This window comes from Schistocerca cancellata, chromosome 10 (genome assembly GCF_023864275.1).
Source record: "Schistocerca cancellata isolate TAMUIC-IGC-003103 chromosome 10, iqSchCanc2.1, whole genome shotgun sequence".
In the NCBI taxonomy this organism is placed as follows: Eukaryota; Metazoa; Arthropoda; class Insecta; order Orthoptera; family Acrididae; genus Schistocerca; species Schistocerca cancellata.
In genome coordinates, this window is record NC_064635.1 from 170394953 (window position 1) to 170410453 (window position 15501).

Sequence of the window (15501 nt, forward strand, 5' to 3'; positions counted from 1 at the left end):
ACCTTAGGGGGAAAAAAGGACAGGTATACACTAGCGCGCACGCGCACACACACACACGTATCCATCCGCACATACACAGTCACAAGCAGACATATATATATAATCTGTGTGTGTGTGTGTGTGTGTGTGTGTGTGTGTGTGTGTGCGTGTGTGTGTGTGTACTGCTGACAAAGGCCTTAATGGCTGAAAGCTATGATTGTGTGAATCTTTTTATTGTGCCTGTCATGGCTCAGCATCTCCGCTCTATGGAAAGTAGCAACTTACCTTCCCTCGTATTGTTACAATTTATCTTTCAGTTAGCAGTCTCTTTCAAGATGGAGGCAATCTTGTCACAAATTAAAGCTACAAATGCTGTGAGACAACCATCTTTGATTTTTATGTAATGAAAATGACATCAACTCATTACACAAGACTTTCATTGCTCAATCAACACAAATTATCTTTTCCAAGGAAATCAGCATGTTACTATTTCCTCAGTATTTTAGTTAAGGTGTTGTTTCATTAGTTCTGTAATGAAAGTTTGAGTCAACATTTGTAGAAACATGACTTAATATATTTGTATCAAAACATCAATACATATGGACATGATGTGGTTTGTACCTCTGAGGTGAACTTGCTTCGAGTTCAATGTCTGATTAGAATATAATATAATTCAAGCAAAACTTCACAGTTTGCTCTACTCATTGTCTCTCCTATGCCTCAGGTACTCCTCCAGTCTGGAATAAAACAAAACAGTTAAACAATAAATAAAATGCAAAAAAATCAAAACATAAAATTTGTTTTAAACTTACGCTTTCATGACTCCTACAAACGCCTCAGCTGCATTTTCCATGGCAACAGTTCTGCGTTCTTCCAACTGAAGTTGTTCACGTCTGATGGCGTTTTGCTCCTGCATGCAGATCACTTGTTGTCTGGTGATATCCACCAGAGGATCATCATCTTTTGTTAATGTACCACCTAGATGTACCAAAACAATGTAAATTACAAGATCAAAATATTAAGAAGTTATTAACTTCTGCAGGTTAACTTCAGGCAGTAATGATACTTACCAGAATTACGTTTGCGCTTCTTCGCAGTTGTTGTAGCACGTGAAGATTTAGTTGTGTGTGAAGCAGGTATGAAACCTGATGTAGAGGGTACACTTTCTTCTGGTGAAGCCAACGATGCTGTAGTCAGAGCAGGTGATATATTGTCTGATAGAATGTCTGATGCAGGTTAACCTCAGATGGTAATGATACTTACCAGAACTGCATTTGCCCTTCTTCGCAGTTGTTGTACCACATGAAGATTCAGTTACGTGTGAAGCATGTACGAATCCTGATATAGATGACAGGGTACTTTCTTCTGGTGAAGTCAACGGGGCTGTAGTCAGAGCAGCCAATACATTGTCTGATGAAATATCCGATGCAGACATTATGGTCAGTCCTTCCACAGGAAGGACAACATATTCATCCATTTCCATTGTATCTTTGTTATCTGAGTCATTTTGGGTGACCTGATCTGAATCCTGCAATACAGAGTTACATCAGTTGAATTTAGGAAATGTTTTCAAGGCTCGCTGATGTTTACATGAGTGAAGGTAGTAACTGTACAGTTATGAAGTAAGGCTCAGAGACAATGACATACACATATCTAGCACGAGAAAAAAACAGTACACTGATACCTGATGCGCTATGGTTAGGGGGTCTGGTACTTCTTCATGTCCATAAACAGTGCATGGACCCAAGAAGTCAAGAAGCCGCTCCTCAAGAGGGGTCAGGGGCTTAGCTTTTGTACTTAGTTCTCCTCCTGTTTTCTGCAGTTCCTTCTTTACTAGAGAAGCTTTGGCCTTTACATCACTTCTCCAGTCTTGCCAGGACTGACACAAAAAGAGACAAAAATAGAGATAAATAAATGGGCTACAACATAGGTTAGTGAAAACAGTCTGTAATCAGTAATGCATAACAGTATTCATATGACACCTTCATCCATTTATCCGCTGTTTTTGATGTTCCATTTGGCAGGCTGTTGAGCTCTGTTGCTAGTTGTTGCAAAAGTTTCTGCTTGTGTCTGACTCCATCTGGTCCTGTGTATCTCCCAGTCGCTAGTTCCGCATGTTTCATCATGAAATCTAGCATCACTGTTCGCTGCTCTGTGGAGATTCGCATAAACTGATGTTTTTTGGACCTTACCTACAAAACCACACATATACATATAAACTTTATTCATGTTGTCTTAACAGTTCTGTTGTTTGTGTGTGGTACATTTGAAACAACACCAGCAACTATGCAGTAAGTCATTTTATTATTGTCAGGATTGGAACAGTATATCTGGCTTTCATTTGCATCTAATAGCATCTGGCTTTCATTTGCATCTAATAGCATGCTTTATCAGAAACGAGTTTATCTGGTGTCATAGCTTCAGGCTAATGAAACTGAAATAAAAGACTGAATGAAGGAAGAAATCAAATCAATTTCTGACCATTTCTCTATTATTCCATTCTCGAATTACGAGGTGCATTCAAGTTCAAAGGCCTCCGATTTTTTTTCTCCGGACTGGAAAGAGATAGAAACATGTGCATTGTTTTAAAATGAGGTCGCGTTCATTGTCAATACGTCACAGAGATGGCAGCACCGTACGGCAGATGGAATTTTACCGCCAGCGGCGAGAATGAGAACTGTTTTAAATACTTCAAATGGCGACATTTTCCTTACTTGAACAGCGTGCAATCATTCATTTTCTGAATTTGCGTGGTGTGAAACCAATTGAAATTCATCGACAGTTGAAGGAGACATGTGGTGATGGAGTTATGGATGTGTGGAAAGTGCGTTCATGGGTGCGACAGTTTAATGAAGGCAGAACATCATGTGACAACAAACCGAAACAACCTCGGGCTCACACAAGCCGGTCTGACGACATGATTGAGAAAGTGGAGAGAATTGTTTTGGGGGATCGCCTAATGACTGTTGAACAGATCGCCTCCAGAGTTGGCATTTCTGTGGATTCTGTGCCCACAATCCTGCATGACGACCTGAAAATGCGAAAAGTGTCATCCAGGTGGGTGCCACGAATGCTGACGGACGACCACACGGCTGCCCGTGTGGCATGTTGCCAAGCAATGTTGACGCGCAACGACAGCATGCGTGGGACTTTCTTTTCATCGGTTGTGACAATGGATGAGACGTGGATGCCATTTTTCAATCCAGAAACAAAGCACCAGTCAGCTCAATGGAAGCACACAGATTCACCGCCACCAAAAAAATTTCAGGTAACTGCCAGTGCTGAAAAAATGATGGTGTCCATGTTCTGGGACAGCGAGGGTGTAATCCTTACCCATTGCGTTCCAAAGGGCACTACAGTAACAGGTGCATCCTACGAAAATGTTTTGAAGAACAAATTCCTTCCTGCACTGCAACAAAAACGTCCGGGAAGGGCTGCGCATGTACTGTTTCACCAAGACAACGCACTCGCACATCGAGCTAAGGTTACGCAACAGTTTCTTCGTGATAACAACTTTGAAGTGATTCCTCATGCTCCCTACTCACCTGACCTGGCTCCTAGTGACTTTTGGCTTTTTCCAACAATGAAAGACACTCTCCATGGCCGCACATTCACCAGCCGTGCAGCTATTGCCTCAACGATTTTCTAGTGGTCAAAACAGACTCCTAAAGAAGCCTTCGCCACTGCCATGGAATCATGGCGTCAGCGTTGTGAAAAATGTGTACGTCTGCAGGGCAATTACGTCGAGAAGTAACGCCACTTTCATCGATTTTGGGTGAGTAGTTAATTAGAAAAAAAATCGGAGGCCTTAGAACTAGAATGCACCTCGTACAGCTCTCAGCTGTGACCTAATGATTACAATTTTTAGCAAAGGCTACAAATACTGGATGAAACTGGTCAAGAATAAAGTGACTTACCACATCCTGAGTTGCTGGTTTTTTCCTTCAAATAAAGCACCCATAAACAACAAACACAATAGCACTCCTCAACGTCATTTCAGTGTCACTGGGATGTGAACCTTCAAACATTTCTGCTGATATTTGAGCAATAGTGTGTATTCTAAAACACACTTTTTGGTACTGGGAAGAAAAGTGTGCCTGTGTTGGCTGCTAGGTGCTTTGGGTTCATGGTGCTCTGTACACTGCATTGCGTATGCACGGATCTGCAGTCACTCACTTTCGATTGGCTGGCACGAGGAGAACCAACCACAGCAACTCGGTTCTCTAGAACCATGTGGCATTGTTTCCAAAATGCTTACAGAATAATGTGAGGCCTCTCCTTCGATAACCAGGCGACTCACTGCACTCGCCTACCAAACTGAATGGCAGAGTGGTTGAAACATATTGAACAAGACACTTGGTACGAATCCCAAACACTCGAGCAGTACACAAATGTACGATGCACTAGTGTCCTATATTTGGACTCCTTCACAAATGAACCGCACTTTCCTAAAACTCTTCCAATAAACCAAAGTTGACTGTTTGACTTCCCTACTACAATACTTACATGCTCACTCTATTTATTTCATATGCAATGTTATGCCCAGATATTTAAAAAGTTTGACTGTCAAGCAGGACACTACTAATGCTGCACCCAAACATTATGGGTTGTTTTAACTACTCATCAGCATTAACTTACATTTTTCTCATTTAGGCTACCTGCCATTCATCACACCTATTAGAAATGTTATATCCTCCAACAGTCACTCAACTTCAATATGCACCCACACACTACATCATTAGCAAATAACCACAGATTGCTATCCCTCCCTGTCCACCAGATCATTTATGCATACAGAAAATAATAGCTGTCCTGTCACACTGTCCAGGGGGCACTCCTGCCGATATCCTTGTCTCTGATGAACACATACTGGGTTATATTACTTAAGAAGTTTTTGAGTCACTCACAGATATGGAAGCCTTAGACTCTCTTAGCAATTTTAAATAGGACCAGAATTTTCTCAGATTCTTGGCAAGGTCTTTTGCTCAGGTATGATGGTGGAAGTTGTTGTATGCTTTGTGCACTGCCCTTCTTATGGATGCATGCATTTCTACTAACTTTCACCTGTCAGAAATTTGTGTTCTCTTCTTTGAACTGATAGTGCAACAACCTCTGTTACCCCAGTATTTTTCGAATTCGATTATTAAACCACAGAAGCTTATTTCCATCCTTATACACTTACTGGGCACATAGATCTCCAGTAAGTAATTTACAATCAGTTTAAGCTCTGGCCATAATCCTTTTACAAGTCATCCTGCAGCTAAATGCTGTCCATTTATTGCCTAAGTGGGATGCTGACAACTGCTTATCTGCTTTTTCTAGCATAAACACTCTCCTGGCCTTTTTGATGGATATATTAACTTTAGTAACCATTGTCACTATAGTGACACCAAGATCACCAATACAATTCTCTATACTGTTACTATGAGGTCTGAGCTGTCTGTGCCAACAAGGTCTAAAATATTTCCAATGTGTGTGGGTTGTCTAACTAGTTTTTCAAAGCAGTTTTTGGAAAACTGTTCAGAAGTACATCACAAGACTGTCTGTCCATACCACATGCAGTGAATCCACAGACATCCCAGTCTAAACTCGGTAGGTTATAGTTGCCTCCAACCAGTGCTGCACGATCAGGGTATTTATGCTCTACTGACTGTTGACTTTCTTGAAATGGCTCTAGAACTGTCACAGAGGAATTGTGTGGCTGGTAAAAATAGCCAGCAATTAATTTCGTTTCACTTTGACTTGTTACACACAATCAGATAACTTCACCATCACACTCAACTTCACCTCAACAGGGACAATATTTTTGTCAACTGCAATAAACATTCATGACTTGTTAAATATCTTGGATCTTTCTACTTTGGATTTCAGTCAGCTCCCAGTCTCGAGAACAATTGGAGCCCAAGAACTTTCCGTGAGGGCAGTACATTAGGGAAATTTGTTACAAATACTTTGCCAATTTACTGATGTAATTGTGACAGTCCAAGTGTCGTTACTTTGAACACAGTCTGACTTCCCTTTCTGCATAATGTCTGGTGAGTGTATGTCAGAGTACATCAAACTACCATCTTGCCTAAAAAAAAAACCACTATGTGCCCTCCCCAAGTACTCTGCTACCTGAGTAGCTGCTTTCTTTGTGTAGTGCACTCTTGACCTATCAACGAGAGTCCTACAAATTGCTGCCAATGCTGCAGGTGTAGAAATATGCATCCCAGACAATCACAGAGTCAGTAAAGCATTTGGTTGAGAGCTTCACTTGGCTAAAAACAAAAGGACCCCGATCAATTCTGGGAACAATACTGCAAATTTCGAGCTCTGCTTGCACCTCACGTACAACGCCAGCATTCTTCACCATATTAGCCAGTTGCCTGTATGAATTGAGGACAGTCTCAGAATGCATGTGACAGGCATCATTTGTGCTGATGTGAGCCACAACTTCCAAACAACTGCAGCAGGCAAGGCCATCTCCCCATCTCAGAAGAGGCCCCTCAGCAGACATACCAAGCACCTACTGGCTTTGTTTCCAGCCCTGAATGCTGCTATCTTCCTATGGGACTCCATAATGCACCTAACATGGGAGCTCTCGATAACTAGAAAGTCCCCTTCCTCCCACCATGTGTGCCTGCTTGGACCTTGTTGAAGGAACGACCACGTGTTCACTCACAGGTCAAATAGTGAGGCCAGACAGCCAGCCTCCACATCCCATGTACACCCCAGATTCTCTGCCACTGCTACACTCCAAGGCAGTAGCCTGAATGCTACACTCCAAGGCAGTAGCCTGAATGCTACACTCCAAGGCAGTAGCCTGAATGCTACACTCCAAGGCAGTAGCCTGAATGCTACACTCCAAGGCAGTAGCCTGAATGCTACACTCCAAGGCAGTAGCCTGAATGCTACACTCCAAGGCAGTAGCCTGAATGCTACACTCCAAGGCAGTAGCCTGAATGCTACACTCAAAGGCAGTAGCCTGAATGTTGCTGAACTTAGCACGAAGCGCATTCACCCATTCTCAAACTACAGCCAGCTTCTTCTGTGTCTTCACACAGCATGCATACATCCTACCCATGCAAGTAATACTGACTGAAGAAGTAAACATAAAAGCAGACAGAAACCTAGGTACACAACATGCTACCCTCCTGATGCATCACCAATGGACACTGATGCCTTCATGAGCTTTGCAGCTGGCTGTTCAGAGTAAATGAAAACTGTGCGACGGACTGCCTGAATTTGAACTTACAAAACATGAGATTGAACCTCTTGAACACAAAAACATGCACAAATTTAAGAAATATGCTGCTAGTAAAATGCAGGAAAAGTTAAACATGTAACGTGTCACTAAGGAGAGGTGTATCAGCGGACGGCTGGGGCCTGCCTTAGACACAGTCCAATTGAAGCCTAAATGTCTCTTTTGATGTTTGGCAACACATTTGAATCTGGCCCCACAGACATGAAAAACTTTATGAGTTCCTGAAACATCTCAATATCATTAGCAATAACATCCAGTTCATCATGGAACTTGAAAAAGACAATGCCTTGCCCGTTGTCAAAGTTCCTAACCATCACAGATGCAATGGATGCTCAGCCACAGTGTCTACAAGAAACCAATGCACACTAAGCTATAACTGCCTGCCATGAAGTATCCCCTGGCACAGCACCATACTGGAGACGATGTTGATATTTGTACAGGTGCTGATGACAGCGCAGTTGAGTGCCCCACAAACCAAAGTCCCAATTTTTACACAGTCCAAATTTTTCACATCCAATCTAGTCACTGTCAAAAATGATGATGATGATGATGATGATGAAATGATGAGGACAACACAGAGAAAATTCTCAACCCAACTGGGAACTGAACCCGGGACCCTGTGATCCAGAGGCAGCAATGCTAGCCACTATACCATAAGCTGCGGATAACGCTGTACTGTTACACACATTGCTACATAATACAAGAAAAACATGACATGCTGATAACTTGCGCCACAAGATGAACCACCGATGTGAAGTAGTCACAAACAATGCAGACAACAATAATTCAATAAATGATGTGATCTCAAGTAAGACTCGCCTTAAATTTATATTCTTGATGCTCTGTGGATCATTGTCAGGTAAGCTATGCCGGCTGATTAAAGGTGACAGCATCAAATTGGTCTCAAGCTCTCCCACAAAAATCTGACTATTTTTAGGACACCTATGATGTACAAAATACCCTACAAGATCTTATATTGGATAAACAGTGTACAATAATGCAGGAAGGCGTAAGAGAGGTTTTCTCACTCATGTTACCCCTAGAAATTTGCTGTGACTGAACATGGTCTTACAAATAATAACCGAATAAAATTTCATGAGACCTGGCTAGCACTTGAAAGCTTATGTGACAGTGTAGTTAAAGCAGCAAATTAAATACTAATCACTGACAACAGTTTAATAGAGATGGCGATCTACAGCTCAGCATGGCATGGGATCCATCGGTCATGAGGTTCAAGCAGGCGCATTAAATCAGGAGTCAATATATACCCCAATATGCCGACCTGCAGGCATCTGTGATGTCACAGCCAGCGGCTGGAGTATGTAACAAAGTATGATTAGCTCATCAGCAGTTATTCCACTGACAATGTTAAGGAATACTTCAGCAAAAGCTCATGTCTTTTATTCCACTGACGATGTCGAGGATTACTTCAGCAAAAGCTCATGTCTTTTTAACCACTTGAAATGGCTGGAAGCCAATGAACATTCTACTTTTTCAGTGTTGTGATGTTTCCATCAGAACAATCACTTTCTCCTCTTGTCATATTTTTAAAGCCCCATAACTGAGATGAACTGACTTCACCACAATGATATGCATTAAACCTCTGACTGTTCTGGACATGTCAGTGCGTGATACTCCTACTGTTCTTGGATGCTCTGGATGTGTTTACGTGTACCATTGATCCTTCCATCAGGTGCTCTTAGATGTATATACGTGCACCCCTTTGCCACCACCTTTGTGCTTCCAAAGTGTTCACACAGCCAGCTGCTCAGGTCTCTGTGTGCTCTGGATGGGTTAATGTGCAAAGCACTTAGTGGCCAAGCAGAGTGGCCAAATATCCACATTTCTGCCCTGACTGCACAGCAGGATTCCATTGTTCGACCTATGTGCATTTGCCTGTGTGATCTTATTTGTGTTGCTGTCTTCATTTTCATTTTTGACTGAGAAAATGGCACATCTTTGTGGTTGCATAGAAGAAAAAATCATGGAGGTGGTGACAGGTAATTACATATGGTACCTGGCATCACAGGATAAAAGAAACAGATGTAGAGTTTCAGACACATCCACATAAAGGCCATTGCAATAGCGTTCAGAGAGACTAGTTGGCAAACTGATGTCATTACATGTACCTATAAAGCATAACACTTTCAGTATCAGTCGAACGGTCAGTGAGCCAGGACATTCCATTGCTGCTGCAGATAAGGCAAGTACATATTTGTCTGTGAATTATATTTACAAGCTTTGATGTGGATACTAGTTTAGTTTCTGTTCAAATTCTTGCGTATTTGGGTGTTTACTAGGCATTAATAACCATGTAGTGCCGGCCGGAGTGGCCGAGCGGTTAAAGGCGCTACAGCCTGGAACCGCACGACTGCTACGGTCGCAGGTTCGAAACCTGTCTCGGGCACGGATGTGTGTGATGTCCTTAGGTTAGTTAGGTTTAAGTAGTTCTAAGTTCTAGGGGACTTATGACCACAGCAGTTGAGTCCCATAGTGCTCAGAGCCATTTTTGAACCATGTAGTGTATATTTTTGGCTAGCATTCTAATAACTGTGTAGTGTATAGTTTTGCTGTCATTGGTATGGATAGGGACTGTGACTGCTGTGTCCGATGTGAGCTGACTTGGAGACCCTTTGCACACAGCTCCAGGTGGTGTTGTCTTTGGTAACACGGCTTGAGACGGTTGACAATGGGCGTCATTGAGGTGGCCAGACATGGGGATCAATGGGGCGTCCAGGGCATCCCACGTGTCTCCTAACTGGTTCAGTACTGTAGCCATTCTGTGTACTGCTCACAGTGAAGTGGTCGAGTGGGAGGTCACTCCAATGTGTGGCAAGCAGTGAAAGACTTACCAGCATACAGTCCTCCTGAAGGCCTACTAGGTGAGCAATAACAGTCCAACTGCAGCTCAAAGGAAGTTTGCAACTGAGTTCAAGCTGAAGACAACCAGTCCAAGTGTGCTAACAATCAAGAATTTGATTCACAAGTTTTACAGAAAGGGTAGTGTTCATGATGACAGCGGTGGGAATGCACTGACAACAGCTGAAAACATAGAGAAGACCCATGCTGTGTTTCAAACAAGCCCCAGGAAATCGATCAGACAAGCTATGCAACAGGTGGGAATCAGCTAGGAGACATTATGATAAATTGTTGTTGAAGACTTGCATCTCTTTCCATACATTAAGGCCCAGGGCCATTATTGAACTACACAAAAAAAACATAAATTAGTTATAAACTTTGCCATGCACACACTTTGTTCAACATGTAAACGTCACTACAGATATTCAGATTTATATTAATGACATTTTCGATATGCCTCCCATGATTGGTGATGATGGGGTGCAGGCAAACAGTGCTATTTTGCATGATCCCACTGAAGTGTCGGAACACTGATGCTGTCAATTACCTCATGAATGCATTTCCAGACGTGTGTGTACACACACACACACACACACACACATTTTTCCACTGTGCACAAACTCTAAGCAATGATCAATGAGAGATTACAGAACAAAAAAGGTCTGATGAATTTAGCATGGAAACCAAGCATTGCTAGACATAGAGACCATTTATTCAATCACACATTGCTATAGAGACTGCAGTCTAATACACGCTGTACCATGCAGCCACAGTAACATCTGAACAGTAAAGAGCAGCATCTCCACATCTGGAATGGGCTCTGCGTACACGATACTTTTGAGATGGCCTCATAACCAGAGATCGCACAGGTTGAGATCCAGTGAACGAGCAGGCCCTGCAACTGGACACGATTGGGATGCATCCAAACATCAATGGTGAAGTGGGCTTGTGCACCATCATGCAGCAACCATATAACCCTTCCAATCATCAATGTCACTTCTTCCAGCAGGGGAGGCAAAGTCACCCACAAGAAACGCCGATAGTTCTGGTCTGTTGGGCGATGTGGCAGGAAACTGGTCCCAAAATAGGATCGCCAATTAACCCCAGACCACACATTCTGGCAAAACACTGTTGCAAACATTCAATGCTGTGGTTGTTGGTGGCGGAGATAGGTCTCCTGATACAACATCACTGCCTGCCGCCCATTTCCATTTGCCTTTTTGTAAGTAAACACCTTGTCAGCATGCTCTTGATATGAATACAGAACCATTTTGTACAAGGCTGTATCACATTCATTACAAAGTTAGTCAGTCTAGTACCTCCTGCCACAGAAGTCGAACATGCACCAGAGCAAATGGACATGGTCAGACCATAGGGGGCTCCATGTCCACAGCGGCTATTCCACGCAGCGAGGGCGCCACTGCTACGCCACGTGCAGACAGCGGCCAATAGCCGCTCCCTCCAGTTTTACCCGCTCTGCCCTAGTCTAGTCAGTCTGGTACTCACTCTGGATTGCGTTTCTATCTCGGCGGTACTGCGTTCTGGTCGTTGCTTGTTGTTGACATTTGCCTGGCTCTGGTTCCGAGTGGATTTACTGTTGGTGTTTGGTGTTGTGGTTTCTACAAGCCTCCGTTGTTCATCTCTTCCTTGTTGTGTCGGTCATAGTCGGTTGTCGTTGGTCTGCCATCTGACTCGTCCTTGTGTTTACCCGGTGGTGCGTGCTCCACCGCCGGCGGGTTCCCCGCCTGGCAGCTCTGATCCACAGCCCAAGGCGTTCCCGCAGTTGGTTTTGGTTACAAAAGTCAGCAAGAGAGGTGAATCTGACACTACATTACCAATTACTATGGCTGGAGAGGGTGCTAGGGCATGATGTATGAAGAAAAGTACCACCCGCTACGAGGAAACCATGAAACTGCAACTATTGCTGCAAGGTACAGCGCTTATTACGCCGCAGTCTCTGTAACAAAGTATGATTGAATAAATGGTCTCTAGCACGGAAACCATGCATTTCCAGACATAAGTTCATTAAACCTTTTTTGTTCTGTATCCTCTCATCGCTCAACCCCTAGCATTCAAACTCAGTTTTTAAACAGGGTAACATTTCTCCTCCATCACAGAAGCAATGAAAACAGGAAAATATTATGCCAAATTTCAAAGAATGCAAAAACCCTCAACATTGGCAAAGTTTTAGAGAAGCTCGAAATTTAGCACAAAATTCAAAGCAAGAAGCTGTTAATATTTTCCACTACGAAATTCTGTCTTAAAATCTGGCAGAAAATCCAAAGAAATTTTGGTCATATACAAACACACCAGCAGAAAGACACTGTGTGATAATGGTGATGTCATGGATGACAGTGCCACTAAAGCAGAGTTACTACATATAGTTTTCTGAAATTTCTTCACCAAATAAAATGAAGTAAATATCTACAGCAACTGCCAAATGAGTGACTTAGAAGTAGATATCCTTGGTATAGCGAAGCAGATTAAATCACTTAATAAAGGCAAGCCCTCTGGTCGAGACTGTATACTAGTCAGGTTTCTTTTAGAGTATGCTGATACAATAGCTCCATAGTTAGGAATCATGTACAAAAATTCACTCATAGAACGATCTGTACCTGAAGACTGGAAAGTTGTGCAAGTCACACCAATATCCATGAAAGGAAATAGGAGTAATCCACTGAAATACAGACCCACATCACTAATGTCGATTTGTAGTAGGTTTTTGGAACATATACTGAGTCTGATCATTACAAGTTACTTCCAAGAAAACATTTTATTGACAAACAGCCAATACATATTCAGAGAATATCATTGTCGTGAAACACAACTAGCTCTTTATTCTCATGAGGAATGAATCGTACTGACAGGTTGTTGAACTGATTCTATATTTTTAGATTTCCAGAAAGCTTCTGACACCATTCCTCACAAGAGACTTCTCATCTAATTGTGCGCCTATGGAGAATCCTTCAGTTGTGTGACTGGCATTCCCCAAGAAATTGTTATAGGTCCTCAGCAGTGCTTGATCTCCATTCAAGATTTAGGAAATAATCTGAATGGCTCACTTAGATTGTTTGCAGATGAAGCTGTCATTTACCATCTCGTAAAGTTGTCAGATGATCAAAACCAATAGCAGAACAATTTAGACAAGATATCTATTTGGTGCAAAATGTGGCAATTGACTATACGGAGTTTTTTTTCCGCTGTGTACTAACTCCAGAGACTTATTCATGAGAGGATTTGGAATAAAAAAGGTCTAATGAACTTATGTCCAGATATGCATATTTTCCATGCTAGAGACCATTTGTTCAATCATACATTGTTACAGAGACTGCAGTCTAATACACACTGTACCATGCAGCGACAGTTACAGTATGCATGGTTTCCTCCTAGAAGGTGCTACTGTTCCTCATACATCATGCCCCAGCACCCTCTCAAGCCGCAGTAATTGGTGATGTTGGGCCTGATTCACTTTTCTTGCTGACTCACCTCGTAGTGGGTGTGATACAGCGTTGTACACAACGGTTCCATATTTTAATTGATAGCTTGCAGACATGATGTTTACTTATGGAAAGGCAAATGACAAGGGGCGACGGGCAGCAATGTTGTATCAGGAGACATATCTTCGCCAATAACAACCACAGCATTCACTGTGTGCAACAGTGTTTCACTGTTTGTCTGACACAAGGTCATTTTCAGGAAGCAGGAAATCATGAAGGACGTACCTGAAATGTTCAGATGCCAGACTTGCAGGAAAATGTGATTAGCACTGCGGAAGGCAACTGCTGCATCAATACCAGGCAGATGGCCCGCCAGTACACCAGACGACCGTGTGGAACACTCTCCGTGACAACTGTTACTATCCTCATCACTTACAGCATTTGCAGGGCTTACTAGTGACAGACTTTCCACATCAGTGGCAGTTTTGTCACAGGTTTCTTCATCAGGCAACCTCAATTCTGGGATTTGTGTCATCCATCATATTCACAGATGAGGCCACCTTTACGCAGAGTAGTATCTTCAACTTTCATAACAGTTTTCTGTGGGAAAGTATGCAGAGACCCCATGGTTTGATGACATAATTGCAGTTGGAATATATGGGCTGCGATAATTAGTGACAATATTTTGGGACCAATCTCCTTCCACATTGCCTAACAGGCCAGAAGTATTGGTGTTTCTTGCAGATGACTTTACACCTGCTGTTGGAACAAGTGCCACTGATGACGTGGTTACTACATGTTGGTGCTCCAGCCCATTTCATCATTAATATCTAGACGCATGTCAATCATGTCTTCCCAGATCAATGGATCACACGAGAGGGTCCAGTTGCATGGCTTGCGCATTCACCAGTTCTCAATCTATGCGATTTCTGGTTAGGGGGCCATCTCAAAAGTATTGCGTGTGCAAAGCCCATTCCAGATGTGGAAACAATGGAGCAGTGTATTCATGCTGCCTTTGATGCTGTTTGGATGCCCGGCTGATGTGAACGTGTGAGACAAATCACAGTACAGTGCAAATCCGCATGTGCTGAGGCACGTGGAAACCATTTTCAACATGTACTGTAACTGTGCCACCCACTAGGAGGAAACCATGCATACTGTAACTGTTGCAGCATGGTAATACGTGTATAACACCACAATCTCTGTGACAATGTATGATTGAATAAATGATGCCTAGTTTGAAACCATGCATTTCTGGACATAAGTTCATTAGACATTTCTTATTCTGTATCCTCTCATTAATCAATTCCTAGAGCTTGTACATGGTAGCAAAAATCACCCTGTATCTAATTAAAAAGTATGAAGTACCATAATCCACATGTGTACTAAAAGGAATTTGATAAATTTTGGTTACAGGATAAAACACAAAAATCTAAATGCTTTAAATTCAACTAAATACTTTGGGATTACAGTTAAGAATGACTGAAACTGGAACGGACACATAGATAATGTTATGGAAAATGAAATAAAAGACTGCAATTTATTGCCAGAAAACTCAGAAAATACAACATATCCACTAAAGAGAATGCTTAGACTGTGCTTGTCACCCATCTTCTGGAGTACTGTACTGAGTTGAGGGATCCACATCACATAGGATTGCAAAGGGCACCTCATTTTGTAGTATCACAATATAGGGAGAGGGCAACACAGATATTCCATGCAAATTGGGGTGGCAATCATCAGACCAAAGGTGTTTTTCACTGTGGCAGGACCTTCTTAGAAATTTCAATCACAAACATTGTCCTTAGAGTGTGAAAATATTTTCTTGGCACCCACCTACATAGTGAGGAATGATCATCATAATAAAATGACAGAAATCAGAGCTCACATGGAAAGATTTAAGTGTTCCTTTCTCCCACATGCTGTTCGGGAGTGGAATGGTAGAGAAACAGTATGACTGTGGTTCGACAAACCATCTGC

At 42.4% G+C, this 15501-nt stretch overlaps 1 protein-coding gene across 2 annotated transcripts in view; it reads right to left on the bottom strand.

The window, feature by feature from the left end:
* Window positions 1–612: 612 nt before the first annotated feature.
* Window positions 613–15501, bottom strand: part of LOC126106719 (uncharacterized) — a 150120-nt gene continuing 135231 nt past the window's right edge. For both annotated transcript variants that reach the window (XM_049913099.1, XM_049913100.1), the window contains 6 exons: window positions 1962–2171; window positions 1664–1858; window positions 1243–1507; window positions 1050–1166; window positions 792–957; window positions 613–716 (listed from right to left, as the gene is read on the bottom strand). In XM_049913099.1, the coding sequence (XP_049769056.1) occupies window positions 677–716; window positions 792–957; window positions 1050–1166; window positions 1243–1507; window positions 1664–1858; window positions 1962–2171 (993 nt within the window). In that variant the 3' untranslated portion in view covers window positions 613–676. The remainder of the gene's footprint in view (window positions 717–791; window positions 958–1049; window positions 1167–1242; window positions 1508–1663; window positions 1859–1961; window positions 2172–15501) is intronic.